At 45.7% G+C, this 20,999-nt stretch overlaps 1 protein-coding gene across 1 annotated transcript in view; it reads left to right on the forward strand.

Moving 5' to 3' along the window:
- Positions 1 to 3,023: 3,023 nt before the first annotated feature.
- The window catches only part of LOC138261598 (regenerating islet-derived protein 4-like), a 254,980-nt gene continuing 237,004 nt past the window's right edge, over positions 3,024 to 20,999 (forward strand). The window contains exons 1-3 of the mRNA XM_069210703.1: positions 3,024 to 3,130; positions 6,299 to 6,381; positions 8,580 to 8,677. Coding sequence (XP_069066804.1) covers positions 6,318 to 6,381; positions 8,580 to 8,677 — 162 coding nt within the window. The 5' untranslated portion in view covers positions 3,024 to 3,130; positions 6,299 to 6,317. The remainder of the gene's footprint in view (positions 3,131 to 6,298; positions 6,382 to 8,579; positions 8,678 to 20,999) is intronic.

Consider the following 20,999-nt stretch of genomic DNA (forward strand, 5'->3'; position numbering starts at 1 on the left):
CCCCACTTTTGCAACTACAGTGGGGTTGGTGTACTTCACGAGCCTCTTCTACTTCCAACTCGTCAGACAAAAGCTTATCATTAACACTGGAATACAGCATCAATAGAAGATCATGCACGAGCAAGGAAAAAAGGCGGATGGGTAAATAGAACAGAGAAAGAAAAAATAAATATTGGAAGGAAGGATGAAAAGAAGGAAGGATGGATGAATGGGTGGATGAATGAGTATGTGGGTGAGTGGGTGAGTGGATGAAAGGATGAGGGACTGTTAGGTGGATGAACAGGTGAAAGGATGGAAGAATAGAGGGATGGGTGGATGGATGAGTGAGTGAATGAATGGATAGGTGGAGGACAGGTGGAAGGATGGCAGAGGAAAAGATGGAAGGATGAGGGAATGGATAGGTTGATGAAAAGGTGAAAGGATGGCAGAGTAAAGGGATAAGTAGATAGGTGGATGGGCAGATGAAAGGATGGCAGAGTAAAGCGATGGATGCACGAGTGGGTGAAAATATGAGTGAATTAATGCAAAGGGGGTAGATGGAAGGCAGAGTGGGTGGGAAGATGATGGATGGATGGAAGGGTGGATGGATGGCAGATTGGTAGGATGGCTGGATGGCAGAGTGGATGGATGGATGGCAGAGTTGACGAATGGAAGGATGGCTGGCAGAGTGGATGGATGGACTGATGGCAGAATGAATGGATGGATTGCAGAGTGAATGGATGGATGGAAGGCAGGTGGATGGATGGATGGGTGAGTGGATGAATTGATGGATGAATGGTGAGTAGATGGATGGTAGGGTGTTTGGATGGCAGAGTGGATGGATAGGTGGCAGAGTGGATGGATACAGAGGATGGATAGATGGCAGAGTTAATGGATAAATAACAGAGTATCTGGATAGACAGCAGAGTAGATGGGTGGCTGTTTGGATGGATGGAAGGATGGCAGAGTGGATGGGTGGATAGATGGATGGCAAAGTGGGTAGATGGATGGATGGTAGAGTGGATGATGGATAGATGAATGGATAGATGGCAGAGTGTCTAGATGGATGGATAGCTGAGTGGATGGATGGGTGGATAGTTGAGTGGATGGATGGCAGAGTGGGTGGATGCCAAGGCATATGGATGGCAAAGTGTATTGATGAAAGGGTGTGTAGATGGTTCGCAGAATGGAGGGATGGATGGATGTAATGTGGAAAGATTGAATGGTGAATAAAAGAATGAATGAATTACAGAATGTAAAAGTGAAATAGTGGATATCAGCAAATGGATGGAAGGGTGAAAGAAAGAATGGATAGATGCATCGATGGAAGGGACAACAAAGCTGTTCTAAGGAAGGTTTGAATCACTTGCTTTGGTTGCTTGGTGGCATTATCGCTTTAGTTTAAGTGGGACGATTTTACTGTTCTGGCTACCCCTTTGGTCGTGGTTCTAAAAAACTCTGTGAAGCACCGGTCTAGAAACAAGCATTAACAAAGGTGATATAGCTGGCATGCATTTTCAGTTACTAGTCAGACCTATAGATTTTGGCAATGACCATTGTATATGGTACTGCTGACTCCATGTCCTGAGCATCCTTGAGGCACGGGATATCCAAACTTTAAGGTACAGTGAAAAGCCTGACTCTAAACTGGTATACAACGCAGATTTGCTTTGAGTTCAGCTATTCAATACAAACACTGAGAAAGTGGATGTTAAGTTGTAACTGCCATTTTAACAAAGAAAGGAATCAGCCAGTGAAAGTACGGTAAAAGTTATGTTACGCGATCTTCATCGCTTGTTAACGGCATCACTGACATCACATCATACTGATCACATTCTATTTTGATTGGCATGTCAGTACCCAGTGTGACTACTTAGTATTGCTTGATGATTAATTGACACTCATTAGGGGATGGCAGGTAAGTGGATGGGGAGTACTGAGGTCGGAACTCCGGCTCCGAGCAGCTATCTTCACCCCATATTCTGGCCACCAGGAATTAATGGGCCTAGAATTGGATTAAACGAGTTCCAAAGTTATCAGGCCCGTATCCACTTCCTGTTCGGGATTCCAGGCACTTTGCTTGTACATTTTGCATCTATCTTCAGTAGGTGGAAACTCTGCCTTATAAAACTAGGTTTTATCAGGTGTATTCCAGCAGATGGTAAAACTCTGAACGGTGCAATTTCTTATCTCCTACTACTCCGAGGTCCTTTTCATGTTTATTTAACTGTGCAATTTTTACTGGTTGGTTTATTTTTTAACTGTGCATATATTTTAAGGTTTAATTACAGCCCGGTCCCATCTTTATTGCAGGGTGTAATAAATATAGTGTAAAGGCTGTTGGCGACTACTTTCCATCTGAGATTAAGTTCTCAGTATTCTGGTGATGAAAGTGCACATACAGTCCCACCTTTAATACTGATAAGTTGTCTCATCAACTTCAACCACCTGGGGGAAACATCTGATTCCCAGGCTCATTTCTCCTGCCTATTTCTGAGTGTGACCTGCTCAAAATATGAAAATCCTGGTCGATGTCCAACATTATCATTGTTTTGCGGAGAACAAAATACTGCCACTGATTTCCAATACTATGAAAAGGGCAGCTGACCAGGTTGCTGAAAATCCTTCTCCCCAGCTGTGATTACCTAAGCAATTACACATCTTAATGGGTTTGTATCATATTCAGAAGGAAAATAGACAGTAAGTGGAGAACTGTCTAACAACTTCTCAGAAGAAAGAAAATACCCCGGAATAATGTTACACATTTAACCAAAGCACATCACCAGAGAAACAATATCTCTTCCCTGTTAGGTAAACGGAGCATAATGCTATTGCCATTTTTAAGTGGTTCAGGTCCGGGACAGATGCCTGCATTCAGGTTTTTTATTTATCTTCTTTCAAAATCTCTCCTGACCTTCGAAGGTTTGAACGAAAGGCAAATAGATGACCAGAAGGAAGGCGCGACAACGCTTTTCCAGCAGGGAGCTTTGGGTGAGGCTATATTTACTAATCCGAAATTCACTGTCATTACGCCTACATCCCTCCTAGAGCAAACAGTGATAGCTACGCTCAAAACGGTACATATACACACAGCCCCGCATCTATGGTCACGGCTACACAGCAGAGACAAACACCAGCGATTGAAGGACAGGTAAGATTAGACATCACAGCTACAGCGGTCGGTGTGGGGAGAGATTCTGACCTGGTTAAGGGTCAAAGTTCGTTGGAATGTCCGTTAATTTTTCAATAAGTGTCAAATATGGGAATGGTTTAGGCTTGGAGTGGAATCCGGGATCATGACCGAGTCGTCACAAGGATGATGGCCGCCGAGTCGGAAGTTGAAGTCACTTTAATGGGCAACGTGAGCACTTCTGCAATGTAGAGTTTCAATTCTGTTTGTATCTGACAGGAAAAAGCTGTTTTGGCGCCCTTTCTGTTTTTGCAGTTTTTGTATAGCGCTAACTCTGCCTAAGGGTGTTGGAGCGCTTTACGTAAACACCAGTTACATTACACAAGGTTGAAATTATTTTTTAAGGCTCAGGGATATTAGGGGACATACTTATGAGCCCCTTGCTCCGCCGTTAAGTCACTGTTTGTGATGCTCCAGTGGCGCATTCCTTGCTTGATTGCAAAGAAAAACCACTTTGCGTGGCTTTGAATGGCCTCATAGATATGGAGTAAGACAAGCAGCGCAGATCGCTGCAATGCCTTACTCTGCTCAAGGGAGGCGATCCATGGGTGTTGTGTGTGTTCCATGAAATTCCCCTGGATTTTGACGCAACCCCAGATTTACAAACCTTGGTAAACCTGAGGATGTACCGAACTCTTACACCTCCACAGGTGAGGCGGAACAAGAAGAAATATGTTTTTTCTCCTCGTTTTTTCCTCTTTCTGTGTGCGCTGCATTCGAAAGAGGAAACAGCCTTAAGGATTGTTTTGTGCAGGCAGGTGGCCCTTCCTGCACAAAAACAACCTTGCATGCAACGCAGACACCGTGCATCAAGGTGAAAGGGTGCCTGTGTTGGCGCTAGCCAGCCCATTATGCGCCAGTGTAGGAGGAAAGGACAGAAATGCTCCATATTCCTTAAATAAGGAGCATTCCTGCCCTTTCCAAGTGATGCAGTGCAGCGCAGCATGGTGACTTGCGACGCTGTACTGCACCACTTTTTCATAAATCTGGCCCTTACAATCCTCAGCACACATGTCCACAAAATGTAATTAAAGTCCAAACTTGTGGGCATATTTATGAGCTCTTGCACTGCCGTTGCATCATTTTTTGTGATGTAACGGCGGCTCATTCCTTGCAACTATATCTATGAGGCCACGCAAAGCCACTTTGTGTGGCTTTGAATGGCCTCGTAGATATGGAGTAAGGCAAAGCTGCATAGATCACAGTGATGCCTTACTCTGCGCAAAGGAGGCATTCCATAGGCACTGCAGTGGGTGTTCCCACACAACTCCCATGGATTTTGACACATCCCCAAATTTACCAACCCTGGTAAACCTGAGGATGCACCAAATGCACCAAAACCTTATAGGTCAAATTTATGAAAAAGTGATGCAGCGCAGCAAGTCACCTTGCTCTGCTGCACTGTGTTTCATATTTAAGGAATACAGAGATTTCTCCTGGTTACGTTTCAACTGGGAGGCATAAGGTTTTGACACATACTCAGGTTTACATGGCCTTGCAAATCTGGGGATGCGTCAAAATCCATTGATGTTGCGGAGGAACATCCACTGCAAAGCCCATGGAACGCCTTCCTCGCACAGAGTAAGGCAATGCAGTGATTTCTAGTACCTTGCTTTATTCCATATCTATGAGGTCATTCAAAACTATGCAAAGTGGCCTCAAAGATATGGTGCAAGGAATGCTGCAGCACACATAGAAAGAGGTTAAAGCCTCAGGAGATTGTTTTTGTGCAGGAAAGTTTCCATTCCTGCACAAAAACAATCCTGCATGCAACACAGGCACCCTTGCACCATGTAAACGGCACCAGCACAGGGGTAAAAGACAGGAATGTGTCACATGCCATGGATACAACACATTTGGAACATGCTTGCCCTTTTACTTTGACGTAGGGCAGCACAGCAAGGTTATTGCTTGTGTTCAGGTTCATCTGCCAGTCACTGTACTAGACAGAGAGTCTGTTGAGGTATGTTTCAAAGTTATTAGCCTCTTCCATTTCACCTAACAACTGAGAGATGATGGCAAGATCGTCAGTGTAGAAAGCAAGGTCTCTCTTTGTTAGGTTTGTGAGAAAGTCATTTATAAACAGATTGAAGAGAAATGGTGCAAAAATTGATCCCTTAGGCACCCTGGGAAAGATAGCGCATATTGGTGAGCATGCCTCTCGTATATTACATGAAATGTGCATTCTGCCAGGCACTACCAAGTACAGGGTAGCTTGGGAACCTGAGTTTAATGAGCTTGTAGATCCATCCTGCGTGCCATACTTGGTCATAGGCATTGTTCAGATCCAGAAGGAGAACTACATTCGACTTATTAATGTTAAACCCATTACTTATAATGTCTACCAATGTGAACAGTTAATACGCTGAATATTCTTTCCAGAGCCCAACAGGTAGTGCTGGGAAATGCTATGTTTATCATACCACCCAGCTGAGGATTGGCAGGCTTATGTTTAAGTATCCCTGTTTTCTTTCCTGTTTCTGAGAAGTGCGATGAACTTTATGATGTAATGATTGAGACTGGGACAAGGTATGTAGAGGTATTGAACACAGCTGACCAATCGTCTAAACTGAAACAGATTTTGTGAATATGCTCCGGTTCTAAAATATAATCATGGATGGTATAGAGTCAGTCATATATCAGTATTACCAGATAGTGAATGCACCATTTATACAAGGCTATCAATGCTTCTTATTTTTAGTCAAGCAGCAATACTTCCTAGGTAGTTTCAATTTAGTTTCTTCTGTGCTCATCCATTAGCAAAAAAGTAGAGCCTTGCTCCACAATTAGCTAGGCCAACGATACACCACTCTGATGGACTCTACCCTTACAAATGGAATTGCCACTACAATAAAATACAGTATTCTGCCAACTCTTGCCCTGGCAAGCGTTGGCATAAACACTACTGGGTATTATTAGACACCAGTACTTTACACTTGATTTCAACCGATCTAAAGCAGGCTGCTCCTCCAGACAAAGCCTACAGTTTAAATAAATGAAGAACACACTCCAATAGAGATCTAGAACATCTGTGTGCAAAATGACATACATTTTGGATGTCCATGTCCTCACAAACGATTTTGACTGCATTATTTCTGATGTCACTATGATTTGTTTTATTTATTTCAGAGAGAACCTTTGGGGTATCATGACATTTGCAGGGTACGCAATGCTCCTCCTGAGCAGTATGGCTCTCACAGAGGTTATTGCTGGTGAGTACTTATTGTCCCTAAACCATACCCAGTGACTGACAATGCACATCACATACACATTTACCTATGATGTAACCTCTTGCCCACTGCTACCTAGAACAACATGGCCTCAAAGAGCAGGCACTTGGGGCCAGATATAGCAAAGGTTTTTACCCATTCTGTGTCTATGGGAAAAAGTGTTTGTACATATGGCCCGATTACCTAGAAATTGTTGCACTTTTCAGTGGCGTAACGCAAAATGATGCCCTGTGCAGAACATGAAGAAGGCCTCCTGTGTCTCCTGTATTTCACAGAGTTTTTTTGGCCTTGGACTGAATTGTGCCCCCCACTCCTCAAAAGGCGAGGAGAGCCCTGAAGGTTTGAGGGGGGCTCTGCATTACGCCCCTGGTTTTATTAATTTCAGGCTGAACAGCGTGTGTTATGAACCGGGCAGCGACTTCTCGCTCCCTCCAGTCAGGAACTGAAAGCCATGCGCTTTCCCCACCTGACCCTGAAAGGTGTCCCAAAATCAAGTATACAACTCTAGAGCTCTAGCTGTCCAAACATGAAGGTGCTCTATCTTTGCCAGTCACTGGGCCCTCGTCACAGATCCTTTCAGCCAGAGATATGGCACAAACTCGTAATGAGCTAAGCTCGTTTATGTAAAAGATTGGCATTCAAGTCTCTCACATACATAATTGATTAGTTGGGCGACTCCTTGACTAGGACCAGATTGAGTACCCTTACAGTTTTTGGTGGTACTTTCTTCTTTTCTTTGCACTATACAAATATCAGAGAATAAAGTTCTTAGTGTCTGTATTGTGTATGTGCTCTTCTAATTCATATCGTGAAGGATTTAGATTTTTAATGAATCTTGAAACTCCTGAAGTCTGTTCTGCTGTTATAAGTTTTATTTGAGAAGCGCTTTATATCAGGATGTGTTATGGTTATGTACTTTTTTCTGTATGTTCAGGTGATGGTTTTCATGATTTTATGATGAAGTCTGTTTTTATTTTGACTGATTCATTTGATGCATTACGCTGATGAATTTAATATGTGTTTATTCTTTTATGGTTGTGGAAGCCGAATAGACTTTTGTACTTGAACTGGACTCCTCTATTACTATGTGTTTACACGTAGTTAAAAACAGTCTTTTAAAACTGAGAATAACATTTGTGAATCTTGACTCAGGCTGCTACCTCTAGTCGTAACAGCTTAATCTCTGTAACGGTGAATCATTGCATTACTGATTTTTGTCACACGTGGGCCCATATATATAGTTCTTGCTGCAAAACTGCGCTAACGTAGTTTTGCGGCAAAAAGTTTAGCGCCGGCTTGCGCCATTTAACAACGCCAGCTGGGCTCTGTATTTATTGATGGCGCAAGCTGGCGCTAAACTTGGGCTAGTGTCTTCAAGAAAGCCGCTAGCCGGGTGCGGATGGTGGTAGGGAGGGAGGGGGTTGTGCGTCAGAAAATGACGCTAGCCTGTTTAGAGGCAAAAAATGCCTCTAACCAGATTCGCATAATTTTCTCGCTCACAACCACCAAAAGCATGACTCCTGTCTTATGAAAGACAGGAGTCATGCCCACCACCCCAATGGCCAGCACAGGGGACAAGTGTCCCCTGGGCATGGCCATTGCACCCTGTGCCATGCAGTGGGCCCCAAGTTAGGGCCCCAATGGCACTTTAACATAAAATTAAAAAATACTTACCAATACTCTCCCTACTTACCTGGGATGGGGTCCCCCATCCTCTAGTGTCCCTCTCATGTGGGTGGGGTTGTTCCTGGGGCTTGGGAGGGCACCTGTGGACCCATTCCATTTTGTTTAACCATGGAAATGGGTCCACAGGTCCCCTAAAGCCTGGTCTGACCCAGTCGTTAAGTTAAATAATGGTGCATTTAGCCCCTCCTCCCACCCGTGCGTCATTTTAGCACGGGGGATAAATATGGATCTATGGGGATAGCACCATTTTTGGATGGGAATGCCTACCTTACATCTCATTGACTCAAGGCAGGTTCATGCATCTAGAAAATGGTGCAAACTCGAATATTTTGACGCTAGACGTGTCTAACATCAAAATCTAAATATGGATTTAGATTTGCACCGAATTTGCATTAAAAAAGGCGCAAATTCGGCACAAACAGAGTATAAATATGCCCCTAAGGTACATTGAGAATATTGTCTAACATGATTGTTGTGACTTTCCTTCCAAACAGGTCCAAAGGCTCGATCCAGTTGCCCTCCTGGATGGTTTTACTACAAAGCCAATTGTTATGGATACTTTCGAAATGCCCTCTCTTGGTCGGAAGCAGAAGTAAGTAATGCAATTTTAGTGATATCCCTGGAGTGATTAGAATCGAGATCTCATAGGGCCCTTGACAGGTTATTGATTATGGCGGTTGTTTAGGGTTCTATGGGGGCAATGATGGCAGTCTTGTAGGCTATCCATGGGTTAATAATGATGGAGATCTCATTGGACTATCAATAAACAATAACTTATTACAAGCGAGCAGTGACGTCAGAGTACACTTAGCTTCACGCAGCACACAACAAGTTGCCCCCTTCTCTCAAAAACTGTGAGGAAACGTCCTTAACAATGCATCCTTAAGAACGTGGACGTTCCCCACGCAAGCGTAACCATGCTTGCTGGAATAATGCATGGCTTTTTCTGTGCCTTAACCATGCATGTGTTAAACTATGTATATGCATGGTTAAGGCACAGAAAAAGCCACGCGTTGTGAGAGGACGCGGAGGATACGGTGAGGTAAGTGGGGATGGGGCAAGGGTGGGGTATATTAAGGAATTAGGATGGGTGGGGGGTTGTGTATTTCTTTCAGGGCGGGATTTGGGTATTTTTTTGTTTTAGGGTTAGGGTGGGGGGTCGGGATATTGTTTTTTTAGGGACAGGAGTGGGGGGGGTTGGTTGGGGTATTTGTTTTATTTAGTGCCTAGGGTGGGGGGGTAGGGTGCCTCTTGCTTGCTTTAGGCATGTGGGAGTATTTCACTTTAGTACATCACTTTATGTGACTATAAGAAGGATTTATTAAAACTGTTAATAAATTGCTCTCAATACAGTGATATAAACTGATGTACTAAAGTGAAATGCTCCTGCATGTTAAAAGCATGCAAACGACTAGAGCACTTTAAAATATGTCAGCTCATGATGCACACATCCTGTACTCACATATTTAAAAGTGCTCCCTTGTATACTTTTACCATGATAAAAGCACACACAAAGGGAGCACTTTTGAATATGTGAGCTCCGTGTGAGTGCTCTGCTGTACCAGTCTGCAGTTTGATTTTATTGTTTCAAAAGCAGTAAAATCGAACCGCAGGCAGGCATGATGGCAGGCCTCCACCCCCCCCCTTAGTTACCTGCAAATCCTGCCCTGGAACACGCATGGAGGACCACAAAAGGGTGTGCTGCTGCTATTCTATTCCAGGATTTCAGGCTTGAGAGTGCATGAGAGTTTCATGACTGTGACCACAAGCCACATGCCTCCAATCCTTCGCAGATTGCAAGCAACAGCCTTTCTCGACACGTCACAGGTGACAAGTTGGGAAAGGGTGTTTCTTGCAGTCTGTGAAAGTGATTGACAGGCAGTCCCAGGAATACTGGGCCTATGCCCTAGACACCCAGGACTGCATGTAAATATGATGCTGTTAGCATCATGAATGGGAGGTCTCTTCAGACCCTCGAACATTGCAGGCCAGGGCTAGTGCTAAGTCAGCCCTTAGCTTAAATAGGGATTTGTTTTAAAAGGGAGATGCTAAGGGACACATGCTCACTAGAGCATGTGTCCCACTCTAAAGTGCCTGGCTGCCTGACTCATCAGAGCAAGTGTGAGAGACAGCCAGGCACTTAATTAAGCAGCACCCAGCACAGGCTTAAAGCCCATATTTACTTAAAACAGCTTATGTGAATGGTAATTGCTTAATGCAGTTACCATCCACATAACTTGAAAAATAACATGGGAGGTGCCCTAGCTCCCTCTAGTGGCAGCCGCTGGTCCATCATGTAAAGAGCTCTTGTTTAAAAAGCGAGGTCTGCCCTGGGTGCAAACATGATACTTGGCCAATTGAGACTATGAGGCTGTTCTGCTGTGCTTCAATCTAAGAGGAAACTGATCCCAAGGAATGCTGCAACCCTAGTTTGAGTAATGAATTTATTAAGACACTTCCCGGATATCAAATAAAAACACATGAAAATATAAACATGAGCATTTAAACTTGAATGCAATAAAACATGTAAATGCCAAAAAACTCACAACAGTTAAACAATGACATGCATGAAAAGTGCAAAACATCAAAAATGAATCATATGCACAGCCAAGCTAGATAATTAAGAATAAAAATGCATCACCATGGGGATCGAATCCTGCATCCTCCTTGCCAACATCAAGCTGAGGAACCCTGGGCAGCCGAGACAGTATAAACTTCCCTGATGAGATATGATTTGGGCAGTGCGTCCACCCCCAAAAACGAATTTCTTCTGCCTCAGTGCCAAGCTTACCCACCTTACATACCTTAAACAAACCCAAAAGGAAGGTTCTGGCAACCTCTGCCTTCCTTCGAGTAAGTTTTGAAATTCAAGCGCTGGCTGTACTCTGTCCACGTCGAAAACACGCAAAGGAATGGGCCCTGCCCAGATGTGCATTCCAGAGACAGAAGACCAGTACTTTTCCGTAATGAAAACATTGAAAACATTCCCAAGCTGAGACGGTCTTATCACATCTACTGTCCACATCCCCCATGTTATGTTCCTGCAAAGTGCAACCTGGTGCTGGTAGGAAAAAGCGCAAACACGTTCTATGTGGAAAACAAGCTTGGTGTGGAAAAACCCTGCGATGTGACGGCAGGCACCGGAATCTACGCTAATCACAAAATGGAGTCAGTCTTCAAGATGGAGACGGTGGTTGAATATAGATAGCATTACAGGTGCCAGTGGGTCTAAAGGCACAACACGTCAGGTGATTACCCTTTAGGAAATCTGTGTTTTTTGCTTGGTCAACCCAGATTTTTCAACGTTTGCTGGACCATACATTTTTGTTTGCTGTAGAAGTTTTTGTACTTTTCTCCTGCTAACCAGAGATAAAGTGCTTGTGCTCCTCCTTTCAATGGATCACTGACAGAATAATGGAAACAAAAATTTAGGGTGGACAGAATATATGGTGTCAAAAATATCGAGGACCAAAATTTCAAGAAGGTAATGTGCAAAAAAGTCAGTTTAGATTTACTATTCTGAACTCCGTATCTACGTACCCAGGCCCATATCTAGAAGGCCATGTAAAGCCATTTTGCTTGGCTTTTCATGGCCTTGTGGATATGGTATAAGGCAGCGCAGTGCAAGTTGCTGTATTGCCTTACACTGCATGAAGGAGGTGTTCTATGGGTGTTACGGTGGGTTTTCCCATGCAACACCCTTGGGTTTTGGCGCATTCCCAGATTTACAAGGCATTGTAAACCTGGAAATGCATCAAAATCTTACACCTACCCAGGGGAAGCTCAACAAGGAGAAATATCTTTATTCCTTCTTGTTTTTCCTCTTTCTATGTGTGCTTCATTCTGTGAGGAAAGGAAGAGTAAAAAGCCTCCATTCATTCTTTTTGTGCAGGAAGGTGTCCCCTCCTGCACAGAAACAATCCTATCTGTGAAACAGGTATCCTTGCACCATGGTGCAGGGGTGTCTGCGTCGGGGCCAGACAAGCCATGGTGCGCCAGCGCAGGGGGAGAGGACAGAAATTGCTGTATCTTGTAGATATGGGACATTCCTGCCTTTTGCCTCAATCAATCAATCAATCAATCAATGCTTATAAACTGCGGCTACTCACCTGTGAGTGTCTCAAAGCATTGGGGAGGTTCCTCAGCCGAAGTCATCAGGGTTCCTGGCACTGGGTGCGGTCCCGACACAGACGAGCTTGCCTTTGGTGCACCTTTGGCGTGCCAGCGGCACACCCGCTGCACACCTCTGCTGCATGGCTGCACTGCAAGCCGCCATTAAGAAGGCAAGAGGGGTGGGGGGAGTAGTCAGCTGGGAGGCGGGAGGGCAGGAAGGGTGCTTTGCAGGGGGAGTGGGAGCAGAGGAAGAGGGGAGAAAGGAAAAAGCACTAGGGGGAAAACGAGGGGTGGTAGAAGAAAAAGGCAGAAAATGCAAAAGTGAAAGAGCAACAGAGAGAAGAGAAAAGCCAAATGATAGAAGAGAAAGGGAGAAGGCAGAAGCAGCCAGAGGAGCTGGGGAGGGCAGCAGACACCAACCAGGAGGTCAGTGCAGCTACCCTCTCACACCACTGCAGCTGCCATTAAGAAGGGGAGGGGGCAGGGGAGAAGTCAGTTGGGAGGAGGGAGGGAGGGAAAGGTCCTTCGCGGGTGAGGGGGTAGAGGAAGAGGGGAGAAAGGAAAAAGCACTAGGGAAAAACGAGGGGTGATATAAGAAAAAGGCAGAAAAAGTAAAAGTGAAAGAGCGGCAGAGAGGAGAAGAGAAAAGGCCAAAGGCAGCAGCAGCCAGAGGAGCTGGGGAGGGCAGCAGACACCGACCAGAAGGTCAGTGCAGCTGCCTTCTCACAGCGCTGTGGCTGCCGTTAAGAAGGGGAGGGGTGGGGGGAGCAGTCAGCTGGGAGGCAGAAGGGCGGGAAAGGTGCTTCGTGGGGGGAGGGTGGTCAGAGGAGGAGGGGAGAAAGGAAAATGCACTAGGGAAAAACGAGGTGTGATTGGAGAAAAAGACAGAAAATGCTAAAGTGAAAGAGCGACAGAGAGAAGAAAAGAAAAGGCAAATGATAGAAGAGAAAGGCAGAAGGGAGCAGAAGCCAGAGAAGCTGGGAAGGGCAGCAGACACCGACCAGGAGGTCAGTGCAGCTACCCTCTCACAGCGCTGCGGCCACCATTAAGAAGGGGAGGGGGCAGTGGGAGCAGTCAGGTGGGAGGGGGAAAGGTGCTTCGGGGGGAGGGTGGTAAGAGGGGAGAAAGGAAAAAGCACTAGGGACAACAATGGGTGACAGAAGAAAAAGGCAGAAAATGGAAAAGTGAAAGAGCGACAGAGAGAAGAAATGAAAAGGCAAATGATAGAAGAGAAAGGCAGAAGGCAGAAGACAGCAGCAGCCAGAGAAGCTGGGGAAGGCAGCAGACACGGACCAGGAGGTCAGTGCAGCTTTGCCTGTGGCAAGGGGCTTGATAATGTGCCTCCTGGTCTGGACTGTGCTGCTGGCTTCTGCCTGACACCCATTGAGTCTCTAAACAGCCCGCTAAGGTCCTGTGGGGCTTTAGAAGTGTACTCTTGTAGTGGTTTTGGATATAAGGGACTATGCTAGAAGGTAAAATCTTTGGCAAGGGCAAGCCTGGTTGGGTCCATTGCAGTCAAAGTGTTCCACCCTACGTGAAGTCTCAAGTTGACGAAACATATGAAGGCTGCAGTTGCTCTTTTGAAAGTATTATTCAGCCTAGAATGTTATGGTATGATGGTGTAACTGTGGCAAGCGGGTTTTTGTGGGTTATTGGAATTTCTCTGGCTCGGCCTCAGCAATTTTCCCACTAATGAAAGGAGCGATTGGAGTTCCGCAAAAGTGAACTTTATTTTTGTCTGGCCAGAGGGCATATTAGGTGTTTTGATATAGCACTAGATCTTGTATGAAAAGCCCATGCTATCTTTGAGGTTTAATATTTGAAAACGTAAGCTGCCTGTTGGTGTTTCTAATGCCCCCACCAACACGGTCACCACTATGGATGCCTTTTTGAAAAGGGCTGTAAGCATGACTGATAAAGAAATCGTGATAGTCACCTGGAGGTTATCCCGGTCTCCCATATCTATTCTACTTTCTGAGCCTTCTGAGCCACATAGTGAGTCCCAGTCCACACCTATTGACATGGGCTCTGGGTTGATTCCCTCCTCACCTTCAATTAACAGAAGGAGGGAGGATTCATAATCTGTGTCCCCAGCCCTGGAAGTTCCTTCATTAGCTGGGTCAGGTGGCTTTGGCATTTTGGCGGGGCCTGTTACTAACAAAGTTTTGTGAAGGGGCATCAGAGTGGCAGCAAAGAGGAGGAGAGTGGAGCCAAGAGGCAAATCTAAGTGGCTTATAGGTAACTCAAGTCAACTGGTGAGGGACACTAACTACCTGGACATTCAGATTGCTAACCTTGAAGCCATGGTGGACTCTTTCTATGCTACCATAGTTGCAGTCTTGGAAGCAAAGCTGGAACCTATCTGCCAACGCTTAATCACAATTGAGGCAGAACTGATGAAACGGAACTGCATAATGCAAACTCCGGGAGCCCCACACACTAACCCCTGTCCCCTCCTGTTTTGCTACTGCATCTACCGCCGCTGGGAAGTGTTTAACACAGAATGCCTTTGGGCCCAATGATGGGTTGAAGGGTGCTAAGACATGGAGGGCACATGGTGCAGCGGCCATTGCTGGGCCTTACACTTGCCAGGCGGGGGCTAATCTAACTTTGTTGTATAGCCATTTTAGTATTGTCTCTAGGCACGTTATTTTAGCATCTAGGCCTGCCGCTTGTGCCCCTTAGCCCAGTTACATTTTAATCTGCTTCATTTTATTATTTCAGATTCGGCCACATTTGTGGTGCTGTTTTATTTTCTTTATCTAGTTGTTCTTTCGCCTAGGAAAGCAATGCGTATCTTAGCAAGACATTCTTTTCACTATGTGCTTTCCTCAAGGCTGCAGTGAGATAGGGTTGCCAGCAAAGTGGTACACTGCGTCTGCGACATTCACAGAAACATACACATCATTACGTGGGAACATTTTCTCAGAATGTCAGCTGTTTTATTATAAAAACACTTTGCTGTCCCATGCACCTTAGAGGGAGATTCCAGCCAGATGACCACAACCGCATACTGATTGATTTTGCTACAGCTGCTTGCTGAGATTACTGGTTCTCTGGTCTACATGGGATGGTGTCTCTCTAGATAATAGGCTTTCTTGTTCAGGTATGGGGGATGATGTCTTCCCAGGGGGAAATCCTGATTGACAAATTAGGGCTTATCATGCTGTGCTCTAACATAGCTTAGGTAGGAACTGTATATATTACGCATAGTGACAGTATGGTGGGACTTTTCTTGTGTTTCACCATTTTGCGTCTAGCGTGTTTTTTCATTCTAATTATTGCAATTCATGTCATTTTATCTAATGCAGTCTTTACATGTGTTAGACTAACGTAACTGAGAGAAAAGGATGAGATCTGATACATCACAATTTCCCTGGCATTCTTGTCATGCGCCCAGCTGCCACAATCGTCCCTGTTCTTGGACAGAGCTGAGGCACTGCTAGTTGGCAAAAAATTAGGCCAACAGTCATCAAATGGTGTGGGATTGGACTCAGTTCCCCACAATTCAGGTGATGCTGCCGCTCAAATCCGCTCAAATCCAGCAGCCTCATTAGGATAATGAGAGCCCATGGGACAACTTCATGAACTCTCCCTGGGGCCAGAGGAGTGGGGAATGAACTCAGCCTCAAGGATCAAATCCTATTGTTATTCCTAAGAGTCATGAAGTTACACCCTTTCATGAGAGGAGAGATCTGCCTTACCAATATCTGCATCACCTAACCTGCCTCCCGTTGCCATTCCCTAAGTTATAATATTGGGTAACATGCCTCCTCTCGTGGCTGATATCTCTGAAAGTTTCTACCAATTGAGGAACAAAGTTGTGCATTGGCTGGGCATCAACACTGTTTTTGGGACACAAGTTGGAGGCCATATCAACATGGTATGCCTGGTTAATTGGCTAGACACAGGTGAGAAAACCAGCAGCAGCTACCACTAGAGGGCCCAGGCCCGACCCATGTTGGTTTTCAAGTTATGTGGATGGTAACTGCAATGAGCAACTACCACCCACATAAGTTTTTTTCAAATGAAATAAGAGCTTTCAGTTTGAGCTTATAGCTGCTCTGATGAGTCAGGCAGCCAGGCACTTTCGAGTGGGACACATGCTCTATTGAGCAAGTGTCCCTCAGCATCTCCCTTTAAAAAAAAAAACCTTTGTAGGCTAAGGGCTGACTTAGCACTAGCCCTATCCTGCAATGTTCAGGAGTCTGAAGAGACCTCCCATTCATGATGCCAACAGCATCATATTTGCAAGCAGACCCAGTCGTCTAGGGCATAGGCCCTGTATTCCTGGGACTGCCTGTCAATCACCTTCACAGGCTGTAAGCAACACTCTTCCCAAGCTCGTCACCAGTGACGTATCGGGAAAGGGTGCTGCTTGCAGCCTGTGAAGGATTGCAGGCATGCGTATCATGGTCACAGAATCATGAGACTCTATGATCTTGAGCAATCAGCGGCCACAAGGGCACGCTTGACACTCTCAAGCCTGACATCCTGGAATGGAACAGCAGCAGCACACCGTGTTACGGGCCACCGTACGTGTTCCAAAGCAGGATTTGCAGGTAAGTGGAGGTGGGGGGATGGAGGTCTGCCATCATCGCTGCCAGCCTGTGGTTTGTTTTTACTGTTTTTGAAACAATAAAATCAAACCGCAGGCTGGCAATCAGAGCGCTCACCCGGAGCTCACATATTTAAAAGTGCTCTCTTTGTGTGCGTTTATCATGAGGGGCCTTTTACTTTATTGCATCCATTTATATCACTATATTGAGAGGCATTTATTAAAAGTGTTAATAAATGCCTCTCAATATAGTAATATAAACAAATGCACTTAAGTGAAACGCTCCTGCATGTTAAAAACATACAAGAGAGTACTTTTTTTTTAAGTATGTGAGCACAGGATGTGTGCATCCTGAAATGACATATTTAAAAGTGCTCTAGTCTCTTGCATGCTTTTAAAATGCAGGAGTGTTTCACTTTAGTACATGAGTTTATATCACTATATTGAGAAGCATTTATTAACAGTTTTAATAAATACCTCTTAATATAGTGAAATAAAGTGAGTACTGATGTGAAACGCTCCCACATGTTAAAAGCAAACAAGGGGCGCCCCACCCATTTCAAATTCCAACAGCCGTCACCGAAGAAAACCCTGGATGGTGATTTTATGATTATAAACATTAACAGACTGCACAGAGCAGGGGGGGTCTTAGCTTCTATCAGGCGCCCCCCCTTGAATGGCCCTGTTGCTTCCATTTTGGCGCTTCCTTTGGGCTTTTTCTACAAATTATCTCTTGGTGTTTCTCAGCATGATCAGTGGCAAATTCAGAGTCAGCACATGCTGGCCAGGGTAGATCGGAATTCTAACCCACTGGATCTGGTCTCTTCAAATAGATTTGCCCCTTTAACTTCACTGGATGCTTGTGATTGATTGACGGGGGATGCACAACTGACTACTCAATGGGAGGAAGTGAGGATGGCCCTATCTCCTCAGTCAAGTGGAGATCTTATGGACAACAGTAATGAGAAGGGTTGTAAATGTATTACCTGGAACATTGCTAATATTGTGGGGAGGTTTAACAACTCAAAGTGGTTGCCCTTTGTTAGAAGATTCACAGTAACCTGTCTCCAGGAGACTTGGGCTATTGTGAACAACTATTTGTAGAGGGGTATAAAACCTTCTTTATCCCAGTGTTAGAATCCAGGCATACCAAAGGGAGGGCTGATCATCTGTTTCGTTGGCCTTCAAAGGAAGGTTTCAAGTGCTATCCTCTGGAGCTGCTAACTTGCAGGCTATAACATTCTCTTCAGGTTCAAATAAGCTGTTATTGATAATTTTTTATAACACCAAATCTTGCTGCCAGGAGGCCCGAAGTATTCAAAGCTTGAACTCTTTTGTCAGGAACTTAAAAAGGTTTTAAAGTGTCAACCGCACATATTGTGGTGGCAGGGAATGACAATGTTCACTTGTGTAGGCATCCGAGAGTAAATTGGGGCAAAACGTTAATTGGCCTAAAATGTCTGGTATACACTTCAAACACAGCCATCAGAGCATAAGCCTAAATGCATTGTTAAATACATTTTATTTAGTTCATACAGTAGACAAGATGTCCATGTCCAGAAAAGCCATTAACCCAACTGTTGTAGGGAGAGGTTGTCTTTTATAGACTTTGTTTTTGTTTCTGCATCATTTCTTTCCTACATTTCCGACTTTGGGATACTGATGAGTATCTTCAGTGACCAACACTGTAGGAAGGTAGCCTCTTCCTAGCATTGTTACCCCCACTTTTGTCCTGTTTGTGAATATATGTCAGGGTGTTTTCACTGTCTCACTGGGATCCTGCTAGCCAGGGCCCAGTGCTCATAGTGAAAACCCTATGTTGTCAGTGTGTTTGTCATGTGTCACTGGGATCCTGCTAGCCAGGACCCCAGTGCTCATAAGTTTGTGGCCTATATGTGTTCCCTGTGTGGTGCCTAACTGCATCACTGAGGCTCTGCTAACCAGAACCTGTGTTTATGCTCTCTCTGCTTTCTAAATTTGTCACTGCAGGCTAGTGACTAAATTTACCAATTCTCATCCGCATTTCTTTTGCCACCCATAGGGAGCTCAGGCAATTCTTACACAGGCCTGCCGCTGCAGCCTGAGTGAAATACCGTCCACGTTATTTCACAGCCATTTTTCACTGTACATAAGTAACTTATAAGTCACCTATATGTCTAACCTTCACTTAGTGAAGGTTGGGTGCCAAGTTACTTAGTGTGTGGGCACCCTGGCACTAGCTAAGGTGCCCCCACATCATTCAGGGCAAATTCTCCGTACTTTGTGAGTGTGGGGACACCATTACACGCGTGCACTATACATAGGTCACTACCTATGTATAGCGTCACAATGGTAACTCCGAACATGGCCATGAAACATGTCTAAGATCATGGAATTGTCACCCCAATACGATTCTGGTATTGGGGGGACAATTCCATGATCCCACGGGTCTCTAGCACAGAACACGGGTGCTGCCAAACTACCTTTCTGGGATTTCCACTGCAGCTGCTGCTACTGCCAACCCCTCAGACATGATTCTGCCCTCCTGGGGTCTGGGCAGCCCCAGCCCAGGAAGGCAGAACAAAGGATTTTCTCTGAGAGAGGGTGTTACACCCTCTCCCTTTGGAAATAGGTGTGAAGGGATGGGGAGGAGTAGCCTCCCCCAGCCTCTGGAAATGCTTTGATGGGCACAGATGGTGCCCATCTCTGCATAAGCCAGTCTACCCCGTTCAGGGATCCCGCAGCCCTGCTCTGGCGCAAAACTGGACAAAGGAAAGGGGAGTGACCACTCCCCTGACCAGTACCTCCCAGGGCAGGTGCCCAGAGCTCCTCCAGTGTGTCCTAGACCTCTGCCATCTTGGAAACAGAGGTGTTGGGGGCACACTGGACTGCTCTGAGTGGCCAGTGCCCGCAGGTGACGTCAGAGACCCCCACTGATAGGCCCTTACCTCTCTTGGTAGCCAATCCTCCTTTCTTGGTAGCCAAACATCCTTTTCTGGCTATTTAGGGTCTCTCCTCTGGGGAATTCTTCAGATAATGAATGCAAGAGCTCACCAGAGTTCCTCTGCACTTCCCTCTTTGACTTCTGCCAAGGATTGACTCTAGGACGCCTGCAAAACTGCAACAAAGTAGCAAGACGACTACCAGCAACATTGTAGCGCCTCATCCTGCCGGCTTTCTCGACTGTTTCCTGGTGGTGCATGTTCTGGGGGTCATCTGCCTTCACCCTGCACTGGAAGCCAAAAAGAAATCTCCCGTGCGTCAAAGGAATCTTCCCCCCTGCTAACACAGGCACCAAAAAGACTGCATCACCGGTCCTCTGGGTCCCCTCTCATCCTGACCAGCGTGGCCCCTGGAACACAGGACCTCTATCCAGGTGACTCCCACAGTCCAATGATCCTTCAGTCCAAGTTTGGTGGAGGTAAGTCCTTGCTTCCCCACGCTAGACTGCAAACCTGTGTACTGCGGAATTCCTTTGTGCACAGCATAGCCTGGGTCCCCAGCACTCTGTCCTGCAGTGCTCAACCCTCTGAGTTGGCCTCAGATGTCGTGGGATCCTCCTTTGTGTCTCTGAGCCAGCTCCACTTCACAAATCTTCTAAGTGCCTGCTCTGGTACTTCTGCGGGTGCTGCCTGCTTCTGTGGGGGCTCTCTGAATTGCTGAGCGCCCCCTCTGTCTCCTCCTCCAAGGGGCAACATCCTGGTCCTTCCTGGTCCTCAGCAGCACCCAAAAACCTCTACCGCAACCCTTGCAGCTAGCAAGGCTTGTTTGCAGGATTTCTGCGAGGGAACACTTCTGCAACCTTCAGCATGACGTGGGACATCTTCCATCCAAATGAGAAGTACCTAGTCCTCTTCGTTGTTGCAGAATCCTAAGCTTCTTCTATCCAGAAGCAGCTTCCTTGCACATTCATCCGGGGTTTCCTGGGCTCCTGCCCCCCCCCCCCTGGACACTATCGTGACTCTTGGACTTGGTCCCCTTGCCTTGCAGGTCCTCAGGTCTAGGAATCCGTCTTCAGTGCTTTGTTGGTTTTGGTGGTTCTTGCAGAATCACCCTATCACGACTATTGTGTCCTTTTGGGGTAGTAGGGGTGCTTTACTCCTACTTTTCAGGGTCTTGTGGTGGGGTATCTTGGACACCCTGACTGTTTTCTCACAGTCCCAGCGACCCTCTACAAGCTCCCATAGGTCTGGGGTCCATTCGTGATTCGCATTCCACTTTTGGAGTATATGGTTTGTATTGCCCCTAGACCTATGTTCACCTA

The sequence above is a fragment of the Pleurodeles waltl genome, chromosome 10 (assembly GCF_031143425.1).
Source record: "Pleurodeles waltl isolate 20211129_DDA chromosome 10, aPleWal1.hap1.20221129, whole genome shotgun sequence".
NCBI classification, from domain to species: domain Eukaryota; kingdom Metazoa; phylum Chordata; class Amphibia; order Caudata; family Salamandridae; genus Pleurodeles; species Pleurodeles waltl.